The 18,472-nt window shown below is 37.7% G+C and overlaps 1 protein-coding gene across 8 annotated transcripts in view; it reads right to left on the bottom strand.

The window, feature by feature from the left end:
• Positions 1 to 18,472, bottom strand: part of trioa (trio Rho guanine nucleotide exchange factor a) — a 140,310-nt gene that overhangs the window by 30,858 nt on the left and 90,980 nt on the right. For all 8 annotated transcript variants that reach the window (XM_067425802.1, XM_067425799.1, XM_067425795.1 and 5 more), the window contains 10 exons: positions 15,125 to 15,299; positions 14,437 to 14,632; positions 12,977 to 13,143; positions 12,703 to 12,822; positions 11,134 to 11,325; positions 10,854 to 11,003; positions 9,072 to 9,186; positions 7,157 to 7,272; positions 2,354 to 2,476; positions 2,081 to 2,275 (listed from right to left, as the gene is read on the bottom strand). In XM_067425802.1, coding sequence (XP_067281903.1) covers positions 2,081 to 2,275; positions 2,354 to 2,476; positions 7,157 to 7,272; positions 9,072 to 9,186; positions 10,854 to 11,003; positions 11,134 to 11,325; positions 12,703 to 12,822; positions 12,977 to 13,143; positions 14,437 to 14,632; positions 15,125 to 15,299 — 1,549 coding nt within the window. The remainder of the gene's footprint in view (positions 1 to 2,080; positions 2,276 to 2,353; positions 2,477 to 7,156; positions 7,273 to 9,071; positions 9,187 to 10,853; positions 11,004 to 11,133; positions 11,326 to 12,702; positions 12,823 to 12,976; positions 13,144 to 14,436; positions 14,633 to 15,124; positions 15,300 to 18,472) is intronic.

Raw genomic sequence — 18,472 nt, 5'->3', positions numbered from 1 at the left:
TATACACATATATATATATATATATATATATATATATATATATATATATATATTTATTTATATATTTATTTATATATGTATATGATTAGCTTTTTAGCTTTCATTTATATTTAAAAACTTGCTCATTCAAAATAGTAATAAATAATAAAATAGTTTGCAATGCATTGTATTATTGTGTAATTGTTTGGATATAAATGAGAATTGTTTAGACACGAATACATTGTTGTGTAAAATTAAAATTAATTAGTGTAATAAATGGCACCCCCAGAAGAGATTACCAGGAACTAAGTTTGAATGTATTCTGAATAGGGCTGGGCGATATGGCCAAAATTTCATATCCCGATATAGCTCATTTGATATCCCGATAACGATATACATAACGATATAGCAATTTTTCTGTTAATTCAGTTTATGAATAGTCTATACAAAATTGCAATGTGGAAATGCAGTTTGAAATGATGTACAAAACAAATAAAGGTAGTATGGACTACATTTTTATTTTATTTAGAACCTTTTTTTAAAGCAAGACTGTTGGTAAAGTTAACACCTGCCTGGGGATGTTAACCGATGACCGTTTGACCGATGGTTGACCGTATCAACGTTAACCGATCAAAGTTGTCGGTTAAAATAAATAAAAAAGTGATCTCTAAATTAGGCTATTATAGACAGTGGACTAAACGCTACTACAGTTAGCCATCTCATTCCAAAATCATTTTGTGTGATTGAACATCCCTCGCACTCAATTTTTCATAACTCGCCTGTTTGTACTTAATAAACCAATAAAAACATTCTGCACGAGGTCACAGCGTTTGGGTTTGCGCGCTCACAAGGTTTGCAAAAAGTAAACACTCGAGGTTAGAGCCGGGGCAGACGACAGTATGAAGCGTGCATTTCGCTTAAGATGGGCTTACATTTGGAAATATATTACATCTTCATTTCAGCGGTAACACATAAGGTGTTGATCGTCTTTCTTTATTATTGTTAGCACTACCTCGAACTAAAGCGGCGTCTCTTCGGAGCTGTCATTTTCTTAAATGAGCCGCGGCAATGATTCAAATGAGCTTCTAACGCTGGACAAACGCCTTTATTTACAACGCGATCACCTTGTACCCAAACCATTTCGAAACTAAGGAGCCATTTGTCCTCAGATTACAAACAAGCTCCTCTGCGGCGCGTTTGCGGGACTCGTGTTTCGCGTTGTGGGGGATTTTAAAAAAGTGACGTGAGTGGAAGGGAGACGGCAGCGCTTGGACAGTGCGTGTGTGTGTGTGTGTGTGTGTGTGTGTGTGTGTGTGTGTGTGTGAAAGAGCGAGAGAGAGAGACAGAGGGAGCGCAGCTCGCGGCTGTTATTTCAAATAGCGCAGCAGTTTTAAACTAATCGGTTAACCGGTTTCAACCGGCTAATGAGGCTCGGTGGTCGGTCAAGAAAATGTTAAGTTTTCGCCATCCCAACACCTGCCATTAAAATATTTCAATATATGGCTGGTGTGCCACGCGTAAAAGCCCGTTGCAGCGTCTGTGTCTGAAGTTTGCTTTGAGCGCTTATGCCACCACTCTGGCATAGGCTAATTACTCTGAGAATTACCCTGGTCTGAACCGCGTCTACTACCGTCTTCCTCCATGTTTGTTTATGTATTGCAGCGTGCATGGGCATGCCGTGGCGTGAGGTGCATCTTGACGTAAAATTCTGCCGTAAACGCCTTATCGTGGCGTAAGCGATAGAGCCTTATATAAAACGATAGACATTTTCTATCGTCCAGACGATATATTTCGTCATATCGCCCAGCCCTAATTCTGAATATACTGATTACATAAAGGAATAGTTCATTAGCTGTGAATCTTGTTAAACTATTTTTTTGAAAAGTCTGAACCAGAATATGGACCTTATGAAGATCTGATTGGAGCATTATTGATGCTTTAATATATTTTGCAAATAGTTTTTGTATCTTACATAATCTGCCAACAGCCCACTTCACACCGGAGACATACTATTTGTCCAGAATATGGCTTTAAACCATGTACACTCATGAGAATGAGGTATGATCAAACATCACACTATTACGAGAAGAAAACAACATACTGCTTTGTTCGAGTCTGAAGAGATGCCGAGGGCTTTCTCGAGGGACGTGCGATACTTGTCCATGCGAAGGGAGAAGTCTCGATAGCGTTTGTCCACGGCTGTGACCCATTTCTTAATCTCAGCGGCGTGGGAGTGGCCCTTATCGCAGAAGCCATCTGCTAACTGTATCAGCAGCTTCACCCGCTCTTTGGTTTGCTGAGGACACAGGGACAGAGTCGGCTTTAGGTAACTGCAGAGTTAAAGGTGCTTGTCATGGTTGTGGTGCTGTTGTACCTTGGCTGTGATGTGGAAGTCCTCGTGCTCCTTCAGAAGCTCCTGTGTGTGGTGGATGCTGGAGCCCGTGGAGGTGTGTGTGGACAGATAAAACTCACCGGTGTCGTGGATCCACTCCAGAGCCTAGACAATGAGAAAGACACACTTTTAAATTCTGATTGTTAAAGTGTCATGAAAGTGTTCACACCTCAGGTCCTCTTTACTCCTGGCATTAAGATGCGTTTTGGGCGATCTGATCACAAGTGGACGACGCTAAATACAGGTGTAAACGGGGTCTAGAGCGGTTTGAGTTGTCCACTTTTGACCACTTCCGGAGTTATTTGAAAACGTATTCCACTTGGATTGCTTTCTTAGTGTTTCTGTGTGTTCAAACAGCCACAAAAGACCGTCTACTCTCCGCCTACTGACCTAATGCGGAAACATAATGGGGCGCACGCTAGCAGACAAGATTTAAACTTTGTCGACTGAAGACCCAAGTTTGGTTTGAAGATGAAAAACACAACAAGCACAATGTTCTCTCACCATTTCTGATTTCTAACACACACTCACAGCGTTCGGCTGGTCTTGCGGCTGTCAGAGCAGAAGCGAAAGCTGATTGAAAGCTGATCCGGGCACGTTCATATGTAAATAGCTTGAGCTTATTTTGTTCATTAGATTGAAGGATCTGAAAAACCCCGTACATTTATACGCCCATAGACCCTCTCCTCAAACAAACCAGGGCAGAAGTGGTTTAAAGTGGACAAAAGAGACGGATTAAAGCGGTGTAAACGGGAATGAGTCTCCCTCATCTACTAGTGATCAAATCCACTAAAACGCATCTTAACACCAGCTGTGAGATTAACGGTGCTTGAGATTTGAAAAAGACTCAAGAAATGGATGTGTAAAGCTGTGGAAAAGGGGAAGTGTCAAGGGTGGGAAACGGGGAGATGACTACCAATAAAACACAAACCTACAACACACTCATTATACCCACAAATTCAGATTTAAATGTGAGCTAGGAAAAACAAATAAACAAAAGAGTCGGGGCGCCTTGATGTATTTTAAAATTGTAACCCAACGACAACAAACTCACAATAATCTTATTATTAGAGATTACTAAAAACTATGTTTTGATAAATTATTCGTAAAAATATTTTTTTTAAATCTGCTTTTCAGAGCTATTGGTCTATATGAAAGATGAAGAAAAGGTCTAATAATATTTGCATTACGTTTACGAGCACAACACTCCGAACAAATGACACACATTGGATTAGCACACAAAGAATAAAGGCATAGTTACTTTTTTGTCCACTCTTCTTTGAATTTGTCGGTCTACATCATTGTCTTCTGTGTATCAGAATAATTCATCGTGTCATCGCGTTCATGATCACGCTGTACATCAGTGTCCTTATTTGCACATATATATTTCATTTAAGAAGACATGATGAAATATGTACGCATAGAGCAAGAGAGTATGTGAAAAATGTCCATAAAAACTTGAAACACTCTTGCTCTGGGCCAGATATGAACTGTGATCCGTGTTGCGAGTGTTGTGAATGTCATCGCGCCGCTCAGAAACCGCTCTCATACATGTGTGTTGCTGTTACATATTAAATATTGTTACAGTCATATTTTCCACGTGTTGCAAACAACACTTTTGTGTTACTGTATGAGGAAATATACACTTATGACACATTAGTCTGAAAGAAAACAGCAGAGGTGAACGAACAGCGATGAAGTGTCTTTTATGATATTTTAATTCTCTGCTGTAATGCGATCTCATGCATAATACAGCGCAGTGATTGGATAAAAAGAGCTCATTCTTATGAATAATACAGAGAAAAGCTCAGAAACCGATGACGTAGATGCGTAATCTCAAGCCACGGCAGCCAATCTCCACCGCGAATTAAAGGGTTAGTTCACCTAAAAATGAAATTGATGTCATTAATGACTCACCCTAATGTCGTTCCACACCCATGAGACCGCCGTTCATCTTCAGACACAGTTTAAGATATTTTATATTTAGTCCGAGAGCGTATGGAAGTGTATGCACACTATACTGTCCATGTCCAGAAAGGGAATAAAATCATCATCAAAGTAGTCCATATGAGACATCAGTTAGTTCATTAGAATCTCTTGAAGCATCGAAAATACATTTTGGTCCAAAAATAACAAAAACTACGACTTTATTCAGCATTGTCTTCTCTTCCCTGTTTGTTTTCAATCCTCAAATAAAGATTCAAGCGGTTATAAATCAGTGGATTGATTCATGATTCGGATCGTGTGTCAAACTGTTGAAGTCACGTGACATTGGCGATCCGAATCATTGATCGATTCACTGATTCATAACCATTTTAATCTTTATTTGAGGTTTGAAAACAAACACGGAAGAGAAGACAATGCTGAATAAAGTCGTAGTTTTTGTTATTTTTGAGAGATTCTAATGAACCCACTGATGTCTCATATGGATTACTCTGATGATGTTTTTATTCCCTTTCTGGACATGGACAGTATAGTGTGCATACACTTCCATATGCTCTCAAACTAAATATTAAATATCTTAAAGCAGCACTAGGTAACTTTTCAACCTTCATAATATATTTTCAAGACTCTTGTGATGATAAATCGACTTACAATAGGTTGAATGACACGTCTGCCATAGCCTGATGGGGTCTGTATCGTTTTTAATCGTACTTTTAAACTTCGGGTTTCGGGTAGTAACCCGAGAAAAAGAAAAGAACTACAAAATTCGACTGCTTTACGGCATATACGTCACTTCCACCAACACACACACTTCCTTACATTCGGACGTGCGAGCCCAACTTTGTTCGTCGGATAATATAGTCATGTCCGAAGCAGCAGAGACAAATAAGAAAGAAAAGGTTTTGTTGGAGGAAAGCAATAAGAGGAAATGAAAAAATGATGTGATTAAAGGCAGGACGAGGATCAACATGTGACCAGCGTTTGCTCGTCGGCGTGAGCTGAAGGAGGCGTGCCCGACCGATGCTGTCCTGCTTGTTACGGTGAGCTACCACTCAAACATTGAACTGAAGTATCATATAGATTCTGTAAAACGGTAACCAATAGACTACTATAATGACGCTGGCTTGTAAACGTGAGCATCGTGATTATTTGGCGTTTGAAAAAAACAAAACCCATGAAATTATATTCATATGACATGCTGAAGCATATGCCACTGACTGTAACGTTACCTGGGATGAAGACATTTCACACGTGCCGCCAGAAGTGCTGCACCGACCCGCGGGACGCTTTTATGAAGTTATTTGGCCCGCACCGCACCACTGTATATATTTTTACAACACGCCGCGCACCCGCGACCATTAAATAGACATACGGGGTCCGCGGGTTATGAGACGACCCACGCATCACTAGTTCAGGGCTATCAGGGTTGTCATGTCAACAAATGCACGCGCGATGGCATCCCCTGTTGTAGGATGACTGAGCTTACGACAGTAGTTGAGGACATTATTTTTTCCAAACTGTAGGGGGACCCCGAGAGCAAAAGTAGCCAAGTGGGGCTTTAAACTGTGTTCTGAAGATGAACGGAGGTCTTACGGGTGAGGAACGACATTAGGGGGAGTCATTAATGACATCAATTTCATTTTTGGGTGAACTAAAACTTTAACACACTTTTTGTGATGTTGGTTTAACTTTGCTTTTTCTAAAATCGCAATAGCTAAACAATGAAAAAACAACAGCAACTCAGCAACAGCAGCTAAAAATGTGTTTTAGGGTTTCATAACACGTTAACAAGTGCATCTCAGACAGCAAGGTGAAACAATACTAAATGAAAAACACTTAACATACACTACTAATATTCAAAAGTTTGGTGTCAAAAAGATGTTTTGAAATGTTTTGAAAATAAGTCTCTTAATTTTATGATGAAATATACAGTAAAAAATATTAAATATTATTATAATTAAATATTTAATTAAAACATGAATTTATTCCTGTGATTAAAGCAGAATTTATCATCATTACTCCAGTCTTCAGTGTCACATGAGCCTTCAAAAATTAGTCTAATATGATGATTTGCTGTTCAAGAAACATTTCTGATTATTGTCAATGTTGAAAACAGTTGAATAATTTCTTTGATGAATAGAAAGATCAAAAGAACATTTATTTGAAATAGAAATCATTCAAACTTGTTCATTTTGATATATGCTATGCATCCTTGCATTAATTAAGCAATACTTAAGAAAGAAAAACTAACAAAACAAAAAACACTTTTTATGCATTTTCAAAATGGCCAAGTTTCCTTATGCAGTTTATGGTAATAATGAATGCTAATGTTTTATTTCTGTTTACTTTATGTCCTGGTACTTGATGTCTAATGTATAATCTGATCCTAAACTAGTTGAGAACCACAACAGCATCTGCATAACTAAACCTGCAGTGGCTAGCTGCACAAACTTAGTCTTTATGTGAAGACCGACCAACTAGCAGTTAACCAGGGTGTAATAACTTTAGGAAAATAAATTGATGATTAACTTGTAAGACTAGTCTAAGCAGTTTATGCAACCAGCCACAGGAATGAACTGAATATATATGCTATGGCATATGAAGACATGCACATACAAACAGAAGATGAAAAGGATAAATAATTGAATATCTCTGTGCATCTTAAATAGAAGCATGGCACTGAGTCAGTCTGTCAGTCTCAGGATTGGGCCAAGAAGAAGCGAATAATCAGACTGATCAGACATCAAAAGGAACAGATGGAGAGAGAGAGAGAGAGAGAGAGAGAGAGAGAGAGAGAGAGAGAGAGAGAGAGAGAGAGAGAGAGAGAGAGAGACATCAAACCTGTTTGGCACTGCGTTCAAACACCACGTACTGCTGACACTGGTCCAGCCTCCTCTTCCTCATGGTCCAGAAGTGCAGGACCCGGTTCTCCCTCTGCAGCAGCTCATTCAGGATATCTACAAAATCACACATGATCATTCTTAACCATGATGACCAGCAGCCCAGATCCTTAACCACCAGAGTACGTCACTCAAATCAAGCAGAACCTTAGAGCGGCATTAATCTGGATAAAATGAGAATCAACATTTTTTGTTTAAAACAAAGATCACGATTCTCCCACACTTCAGCATAGATTCAGTGACTCAATCATAAAGCCACACTCGTTTCACACTTTACGTTTCATGACTGGATGAATCAGCGTTTTTAATGAATCTCTAGAATGATTGATTCAATGACTTAGAAGTCACTTGTCGCCACCTACTGGCGTAACAATGTCATTTATACAATCTTTATTTCAAAAGGTGAGACTTTAGTGCTTATATTATTGCAGCAGACAGGTAAATCACTGACATTACAAGGTGTTGCTTTATAAGTCAATAACTTCTATTATTGTTGCATAAAATTCATGTACATAAATAATAAAACATTAAATTAATTGAATGATAAAATTATAAATAAAACGGGTAATTATACTGGTTGAATTACACTTTTAAATGGTAGAATTTTTTTTATATTATTTTATGATTAAATGACTTATGATTTGATAAAATTCTATTTACATAAATATACATGATTTTAAAATGAATTTAATGTACATATCTTTAAATTAATTAACTTTTACATCAATAATTTTTACTAAATTAAAGCTAAATTGACAGCACTTAAGATAATAAAGATAATATACCAGTGGATGCACTTTACAGTGCTCTCTCTCTCTGTGTGTGTGTGTGTGTGTGTGTGTGTGTGTGTGTGTGTGTGTGGCACAAAGATAAAGGGATGACTCCCATCATTCTGCAGTAAGCTGCCATCTCTGTGTGGCGGAGGCCTGACCCATTTACGCTTTCCTTATCTGAGTCACTGTAAGCACGCTCAGAACAGAACATGGCCGCAGTCACAATACACACAATCTAAACTGGGCTAAAGGGGGCCAAAGTGGGCCAGCTGCTGAACTCCGTGAGGGTGCAGCGCACAGGTCGGCCACTAGATGGCGGATCAGTCCAGAGCTATTTCAGGATGCATGCACAATGTACGATCAACAAGCACTGTAGCTAAACCCCTATGGGGAAGACAGACTGTGTTTTGTCACGTCTCCAGAGAGGCAGCAGAGGGAAGACTGGTAAATAAGAGGAAAACATGCGGAGAGGCAGCATCTGTAGCCTTGTGGTCTGAAAAGTGGCTTTGAAATGCTACAGAGACACCATGTGTTTATTATATGTCTCTCTGGAATACTTGCTTCTAATTGGTCAGATGTGGTATTCTACAGTCCAATATTTTTGCATAATGTCCACTTGTTATCCGAGTGACATCTCTTGTATCAATTCCCAGCCTTCTTTTTTTCTCACTAAATAAGCTAATTTTGACGAAAATCAACATTTCCTGTCCAATTACATTCGGTACATATGTGTTATAAGCAGTATATTCACTTTCTTTTGTTAAAGTCACCATTAAATCAAAATTAGCAACTCTTATTTTTTTATGAAAAACTGCAGTACTTCTTATAAATTATTTATGTGTGCACATTATTATTATTTTTTTTATTAATGTACCCTCATAATCTTTATTCAACATAACCGCCCCTTTTCTCTCACAAAGACATCTCTTCTCTGATGATGCGTTCAGTGGCGCGAGGGCAGAGCAATCTGTCACTCACATGAGATCGACCAATAGCAAGTCCCTGCCTATATTTTTTTTTCATTTGGATATACGTCACCACAGGGGAGAACGTTTTAATGCAAAGCTGTAGGTCCTGACTCACTTTTGACCTGCTGCTCTGGTGCTTTGACGTGACTCAGCATCCCCGGCATGCTGACGCTGTTTCTGTGCATGTATTTCAGGAACACGTCTGCATTCCGCCTGGCTAATGTGCATGCCTGAAACACAGAGAGCAACACACACATTACCCAAACATAGGCTAACTGCAGGGGTGTCAAAATCAAATTTAAGTTTGTCATTTCACTTTTCAAGGCCTGCACAAATAAAATGAATATAGTATTGAAGGAATGTAGGTTAATGTCTATGGTAACATCCTAAACCATAACATGACTCTGAAAACAATGATTTAAACAACTTTACTGATCATATATTTGTTGTTGTTGAAAAAAACTAGTTTTATAAAATTATAAACCTCACATTTCAGCCTGTACACCATTTTCTGAGAAAAGGGATCACACACACACACACACACACACACACAAACACACACACAATGGTTTTTGTACCGTACAAATCGTATTTTCTATCCCCTTACACTTCCCCTGCCCCTAAACCTACCCATCACAGGAAACATTCTGCATTTTTACTTTCTAAAAAAAACTCATCCTGTATGATTTATAAGCATTTTGAAAAGTTGGGACATGGCCAGTGTCCTCATATTTCACCCTCTCCTTGTAATACCTGTGTCATTATACACATTTGTGTCCTCATGTCACAAAAACATGCCCACACACACACACACACACACACACACACACACACACACACACACACACACACACACACACACACACACACACACACACACACACACACACACACACACACAATATATATATATATAATTTTGTATATATATATTATATAATATATTATTCTAGATACCTTATTTTTCAACTTTTTTTCTGTAAACAAAGCAGAGGTGCACTTGTAAACACTATTTTGTTTATACAGCGGTAATATGAAAAGGAAACGGCATCGAAACGTTCCTCGCTAAAAGGCGACAGTTTACAGGCATGATATAAAACACCATAAAGTAAATATTGTCATAATTCATCAACAGTAGATCAAAACAATCACATGGCATTAATGTGGGCTCCTCTGTGATTGCAAACGACTCAGAAAGTGCACGCCTGTAGAACGAGCGACAGCACAGCGCTTTTACTTTACAACATGCAGTGCTCACATTTATTTATTTAATGAAATCAATAAAGTTTAGTATTAAAAAAAAGTATTTAAGTTTATCATTAAGCCTTATAGCAATTCCTGGTTTCCTGACCCCAAATGTAAGACCTCTGGAAACGGTAAGTAAGCTGTTAAAGGTGCAGTTTAAGTTTAATCGGCATCTAGTGGTGAAGTTGTGAATTGCAACCACTCACTCCTCTTTGGAGTGAGTGGTGAATTGCAACCACTCAACCACTCACTCCTCACCGAAGCACATGGAGATGCTACGGTGGCCGACAAAGGACAAAGCTCTCCTCGTTTGAGACAGCAGAGAGTGACTAGCACTCTGCAGAGAAGTTTGTCCGTTTATGGCTACTGTAGAAACATGACTTTTTTACAGTTTTTATAGTACTGCTTACAGACAATTTTACTGTAAGGGAACCCGCGGTGTATGGGGATAGAAATTGCTTATTCCATTATTCCATATAAGATCTGTATCTTCATACACCACTGAAAACAGTTACGTATATTATATTGCATTTCTTTCAATAGATCCTCATAAATATTACACACTGCACCTTTAAGGTATTTAAATGACCTTAAATTTGGCCTGCAAACACTGGCAAAAAGGACAAGTGTCCTCTGAGATTGGATGTGTTACCTTGAGGAAGGCCTCTTTTTGCTCCAGATGCTTGCTGATCATGGGGCTGACGTGGTCAGTTTCACAGTTGGGTCCGAGTTTGTCCGCTCCTCCGCACCAGTCCTCCTCACGCTTGTACTCCTGCTCCAGACTCTCCAAAACACTGCATACCTGCAGCACAGACAAGAAGATGAGCCTTTTCAACTCACTGCCATATGAATTACAAAAAGTCCTGAATGTTGATTGGTCAATAAACAGCCAAAACTTGTGACATGTCAGTCACCCAAACCCCTTTACGGACCTGTTCGGAGGTCTTGTAGAAGGCCACGGACGCATTGACCAGCTTGAGCCGGTCCTCCATCTTCAGCATGAGCTGCTGCCAGTGGGAGGCCACGTTCTCCGCGCAGTCTCGGATCATGTCCATGTCGTAGTGGTTAGCCTGCAGCAGGGCCTCGGCTTTCTGCTGGACCTGTAGGGCGCTCTGATGGGTTTTCTATGGTGAGGAGGAGAAAACATGTCAGATAAGACACACAAAAACAAGGACTTACACAGCAGAACAGATGGCAGGAGTCAGATCATGGCTAAGATACGACTGATAGTTTATTATTCGTCCACAAAGTGCGGTTGGTAGACGAGTATTCAGTATTCGGTATTCAGTACAGAATGGGAGTCTGATGGTTGGAGGAAATGAGAAGACTCTTCTGATAGGCAGTCTTTGTGCCTTCAGGTTCCCAATAGCGATACAGTGACAGCGGATCGGATGTTATCCTGTTAAAGGAGGGAAGTGGAGAGCAGGAGCTCATGAGGCTCAGGTCATGTCAGGATCATCTATGAGCTCCAGATGCAGATAAACTGAAGCATCAATAAATATATGTTTAGGCAATGTATGTTGTTGAGTGCATATGTTTCTTCTACACTTTTAAGTTTATGAGATTGATTTTACCATGCCTTAATTTTTCAAATACATCTTATATACACACGCCTTGTTCATCAAGGCTGCATTTATTTGATCAAAAATACAGTAAAACAGTACTATTGTGAAATATTATTACAATTAAAAATGACTGGTTTCTGTTGTATTTCAAAATGTAATGTATTCCTGTGATGTAAAGCTGTATTTTCAGCATTATTACTCCAGTCTTCAATAACATGATGATCCCATTCTGATATGGTGATTTTCTGCTTAAAAACAAAACATTCCTGTCTATTATCAATAGCTGCTTAATATTTTTGTGGAAATCATAATTTACATTTACATTTGTTAATGATTATAAATGTCTTTACTGTCACATTTGATCACTTTAATGTGTTATTGTTGCAAAAAAATATGAATTTCTAAAAAAAAAAAAAAAAAAAAAAGACTGACCCCAAACTTTTGACCGATAGTGTAGAGATTTTGTTTTTACCATTGCTTTCAATTTTTAACTATAAAAAAAGAAGAAAAAGTATTTTATAAGTTATATAAATGTTTAAAACTATAATGTAAATATGCATTTATGGTGTACAGTCACACACAGTGTTATACTATTATATCCCCCCCACACACGTTAGCGTTAGCAAGATAAAGGAGTCAGCTGTTTAATTCCAGAAATGTATCAAATATGATTTTTGCATTACAGAATGATGTTAAATATAATACATAAATTGAGCTGTGGTGGAAATGATATTTGTCGATTCACTGTTGGTCACTGCTAGTATACAAATTTAAAAGTAGTTATGTGAAAACTGAGTTTGCATTTATGGTCCATGGCTCAAAAAGGGTCCATAGTTAAAGAAACTAATGTTAGCACTAATGAATGTTGACAATATTTATGTTTTAATAAAAGAAAAACAAGGAAAAGGTTTGAAGCAAAATATAAGGAGCACTGACCTCGATTGCATGCTGGAACTGCTCATGCTCTCTCTGCAGCTGCTCGGCTTCCTGAAGGGAACTGGCCGTGATCAGACCTGCATTCAGCATTGATTCACCATTACGGATCCAACCCAGAACCTGCAACACGCAAAGAGATTAACAATGACAAACAGACACATCAGTGCAGTGAATATAGCATTTTCATAAACAGGAGGGAGTATAACGTACATATTGAGTGGTATGAGGTAAGTAGCAAGCAAATATTCCGTCCTGAAATTGGCCCGTGCATTACCTGTTTGACTTCTGCCTGTAGGTGGCGCAGTTGCACACACTGCTCCAGGTGTCTGCGGTGCTGCTCTGCGGCCACGTCCAGCTCTTGTTGCTTCTCATGTAGAAACTCCAGTAGATCCTGAACACGGGTGGCCATGTCCACATCACGGTCACACAGCAACTCCACACCTGGAAAACGAGAAGAAACGGCACACCTCACTTTACTCCATGACAAACATCATGCCTGAAAACTGTTATGGGACGGAAAATGGAAACAAATAATTTGATGAATAGGAAGTTCAAAATAAGGGCATTTCATATAAAATAGATTTTTTTTTAACATTATAAACATCTTTACCTTCACAGATCAATCTGTCTTTACTGATCAATTTAATGCATCCTCGCTGAAATAAAGTTGTAATTTATTTGACATTAAGCTTGTACTTACCATGGTAAAAAAAAAACATAAAATGCAAAAAATAAAATAAAAGTATAAAAAAATATAATATAAAAATTATAAAATAAATATAATTTATTCTGAAGCAATACTCTCATCAATGTTCTGTCAGCTTTGACATATTGAAATTCTGCATATTTGTGATATTTATTTTTTTAAAACCTGGCATTTTTTTCCTAATGTTAATCAATTTATGCTTCATCTTTCATTTTAATGTCTTAAATTTGATCAAATTAAATTTGAATATTAAAAAACTATAAGGCTGTTACCAATCAAATTAAATCACTTGCATTGAAAAATTACAACTGCATTAAATAATGTTATGAGATTGCATTAATTATATTTTGAATATACAAATAAGAAATGATGGGGGCTGGAATGATACTTTTTAACATAAAACTAAACTGCCAACTTGCAGCAAGTGGCCGTCTTAATGAGTGAGTCATTGAGTCGTTCATTTAAACGATTCCTTCAAATGGCTGATTCATTCAAAAACGAGGCAGTTGTTTATGAGTGTTATTAAATCTTTGACTCAACTGATTTATCCAAAACGCTGAAGGCTGAGCATTGCTCTGAAATGCGTCAATATTGGTTCTAAAATGTAAGTGACTTAATATTAACTTGTTTATTGAACTGTTGTATGAAATCAGGCACATTTTCAATTGTGATGGTATTCAGGAAAACACAATATCAAAATAAATATCAAGACCACAATTCAAATTTTGAAGCTGGGTTAACGCTGTGTGAGCTGCGCTAATTTGTATTCAATTTCTCCTCCTCGAGGCAAATTTGTTACCATCAGTACATTATAAGTATTTTCCACCATCAATCACCATGAAGACTAAATGTAATAAAATCAGAATAATTCTCACATTTTGGTGATTTCATACTTATTTTGTTGTTATTGATGTTTCTAATCAGACTACTTGTCCAGTTGCCCCTTCAAAAAATCCACTTGTCCCGGACTAGCGGTAATGTCGAGCTAAAATAACAAAAGATATTTTCTATTATCATGTTTGACTCACCGGACGCCTGCACCTCGTTGACGTACTGCAGCAGTTCCTGGCCCTGGTGGATGACATGGAAGGCGAGGTTGTTCATCGTCAGGGCTTTATCTGCGTGGTGCTGCAGTCTCTGTTCGGCGAGCGTCAGGTCTTCCGTGTCAAAGTCATTCATCTGCTGCGACAGCTCCTCATTCCACGAGTCTAGATCTGAGATAATCTGGGAAAAAAAGATACAACATATGAGCGCAGTCTGAGAGTTTACTAATGCCTTTACTAGGATGCCTTTACTAATGGGCTCACAGTGAGATCACCCAGGACAAGAGACAGTGACCTGTCCTGCTCTTACATGTAAGGGCCAATGTCTTCCTTTATAAACTCTCTGTGCAAACAGGAGAGAGTAATCACTTTTGTGCGCAGATCATCCTTGAAGATTGCTGCTTATTAATTGCAAGCAAATCATATTAGACATGAGGGAGTCACTAACTACGTGCTGATGGGAATATTGCCCTAGTTTAAAGAATAGTTCACTCAAAATGAGGATTCTGTCATTAGTTACTCTCCCTCATGTCGTTCCAAACTTGTATGACCTATTCTTCTGTGGAAAACAATAAGATCTGGCTGCTACTTCCCGTAAAATAAATGAGTAAAATTTATTTTCTCTGTGAATAATACCTTTAGAACACAAGGATCAAATATACAGTGAACTCACGTCAATGGCGTCCCTCTCAAAGATCCTGAGCTGGAGGAAAAGCTCTAGTTTGATCTTCCTCTCCTGGAAGAGCTCTTCCATCTGAGCCTGAGCCTCATCCAGCTGCTGCAGGACGCTCTCGATGTGGTTGATGGAGCTGTTGTGAGGGGTCTTGTTGCTGGAGATGGCCGAATCTCTGCAGGAAGAGCAAAGGTATATTTCTTTAGTGTGTGCAAGTGATTCAGGAAGAAACATTTACTTCTTACAATAATGTCTTTAGGGAAAACCAAAGCTGTAATAAAAATGGAATTATTTAAGGAATGTTTGGGATTCTCAAGCCCAAGTCTGATGGAATTTGAGGAATTTTAGCTCAGATTTCTCCATTTATACCTTGTTTACACGGACACAATGCTTTTATTTGGACTTCCCGACTATTATTTGCTTTATAGATTGAGTGGGGTTACAACAGGGAACCTCGGGAATCAGATAGGATCAAAACTGACTTGCTGTGTGAGTAAGTCAGCTGTTAGAGTATATACATCATAAGATTAAGTCATGAATCTATTTTTACTGTTTGATAAGACGTTTTCACACATTAAGATTTGAAGACATTAACACAGAATTTTCCATTATTTGTGAGAAATTGCTTCCCCCACCAAACATGGGATTTTATGGGTTTCCACTGTTATACACACTTTCTGAGAGTGTATTGAATTACCTGATCAAAACAAATGTGAAGACGACGCAGAAACAAGCGATTATCATATATAATCAGATCCATATGTAAAATAATGCAATCAGCAACATTTAATAGCATATAAATCAAAACCACTAAATGTGATTGAATGTAAAGTCAACCCAGGATGAGCTATAGGACTGTGAAGCTTTGGGGGAGTTGATGGGCTTGATCTGTGTTTTGATCATCATTCTGAATCCGATCTGGATGTACAACGTGATTTTCTCAGCTTTTTGCTGAAAATGTTGCTTTATGAACCCATACGTACCCATATTCAAGTGTTATGTTTTTTGTTTAACAGCAGAGGGTCTGTTCTTTCTTTTGATACATTGCATGTTCAGATATTCATAAAACAAAATATTCTGGGAGCCATGCCATTTTTGTGAAACTTTGGTTTCATAAATAATGCATTGTATGATCTCATTAATTATTATACTACTTATATATTCAGACCTGTAGAAAGTATAATGCATAAAAACACACAACAAAACTAATTTCAGAATCTGTAAACATTATGCATTTTACCTTATTGGTTATAATTATTTATGAAAATATGTAATGCATTATAACTCACACTATGAACACCTTTACAATGCATTACACATAAGGGCTTGAAAAAAGTGTCACTGAAACTTTTGCTTCACCGTGTAGCTCTGATCAAAAATTAAGATATCAGTTTGAATTGTTCTGATGACCTTTGTCCCCAATAAACCGAGTTCAATATGGATTCATGAATCTGCAATTAGATTGTAAATGAGTGTGGTAAGAGTTTATTTTCTGTTGCATTTGTAATAATTTTGAGCGGTTTTATAATCTTACACTAATTTGATTCGGTAACATTTACTTAAATACTTTATATATAAAAAGTACCGGTAAAAGTATTTTAAAGCATTAATAATGACTTGTATTACATATAATTCACTGTATGCTCTCATGAATGATTGTAACCACAGATATTAATATATATTACTATACTTATGTCACAGAAAGTAGTCTTCAGAAAGTACACTGCATCAAATAATAATGCATTTTAACTTTGGTTATAATTATTTATTAAATTATTATTGTATAATTTAGATAGACAGAGAAAATAAAGTGCCCGCAGATGTTATGCAACACAACACAACACAACATACAATATTAAATTTTTTGGGATGGATTGAGCACCATCTCAATCACCCTGCCGGTGGAAAAGGAGCTATCGGGGTTTGAAAAAAATATATATATCATTTTGTAGCTCTGACCTCTGTGGGATACAAGCAAATGATCAGCAGAATAACCTAAAACTAACAAAACCTGACAAATATTAGGGCCCGAAAGATGATGACTTCAGGCTCGACATTTCAATGTAATAAAACAAAAAGCAGACACTAATGAGATTCTAAATTCATTAAAAATTGAAATTATATGGTCCTAAACGCATTATCTGTGAATGGGTGAGAGGATTACAAGCCCATTGGAAAGATAATATGTAAAATATGCAACATTATCCTATTTTCATTAAAAAGGTTAATTATCAGGGACAGCTTTAGTAATAATTGTATAAGGGGAAAAAGAGAAAGAGGAAGCAACAGTTTTAAACAAGTCTGTAAGGGATAGAAGAAAGACAGAAGAGTCCTTTCATCCCGTCTCAAAGGATTCAAGCGGGTTAACTCTTTATTAAAAAACAAATGGTGTAATAAAGTAAAATCACAGTTATCGGGGTAATAAAGGCCCTCTCTTTTAATTGATGCTTCAGCGCTGGATCTCTGCGGAAAGTCTGTTCCCATAGTGATGTGCTTTTATCTACTGCAAGGCTAGCGTGACTGAGTGGACTTGTTACAGAATAACAGAATAATTAACGCTTTCATCACCAATCCAAAAAAACTAAACACAACCAGGGTTTCGATATCAGATCAAGCTCAAATAATATGACAGTCTTGTGTCTGAAAGTGAGTAAGCGAGTGCGATGCTGAGATCCTGATCTCTCTCGTGAATGAGTTAGAGCTTGTGTGAGTGTGTAATGTCTCTGCGGTGTGGGCATTCTGTGTGTTGGTGTGAGCTGGGGACCTTTCTGTTTGTACCTCTGTGCTCTCGGGGTTTAAGTATTACCTCTGCATAATTAACTAGGCGGTTATGAAAGCAGGATTATGTAAGACACTAGAGGAAAGGAGAATTACAGAACGAGAACAAGAGAGAAAGTGCACATGGAGGGATAGCCATCCTCAAAATTCGCATGTGTACAGAGACTAATTTGCAAGCGGAGGAGGAGGAGAAACAAGCCACATGTCTTTAACTGCTTTCCCTTAATTTAAAAATAAAATAAAAATCAGTGTGAATGCTAAATTGACATGCTGTGATTTCAAGAGTTATTATATATAAATAACTATTTTATACAATACAATATATGCTATAATATAATTTCATATATAAAACAAAGCAAAAATATAATATATAAAATATAAATATAATATATTCAAATGTAAATCATTACAAGCACATCCCATTCTTAATCCATAGAGTTTAATATGGTGTTGGCCGACCCTTTGCAGCTTAAACTCTTCTGGGAAGGCTTTCCTCAAGGTTTAGGAGTGTGTTTAGGGGAATTTGACCATTCTTCTAGAAGCACATCTGTGAGGTCAGGCACTGATGTT

This window comes from Pseudorasbora parva, chromosome 19 (genome assembly GCF_024679245.1).
Source record: "Pseudorasbora parva isolate DD20220531a chromosome 19, ASM2467924v1, whole genome shotgun sequence".
NCBI lineage: Eukaryota > Metazoa > Chordata > Actinopteri > Cypriniformes > Gobionidae > Pseudorasbora > Pseudorasbora parva.
Note: the sequence above shows the minus strand (reverse complement) of the source record. Positions and strands in the feature narration are given on the sequence as shown.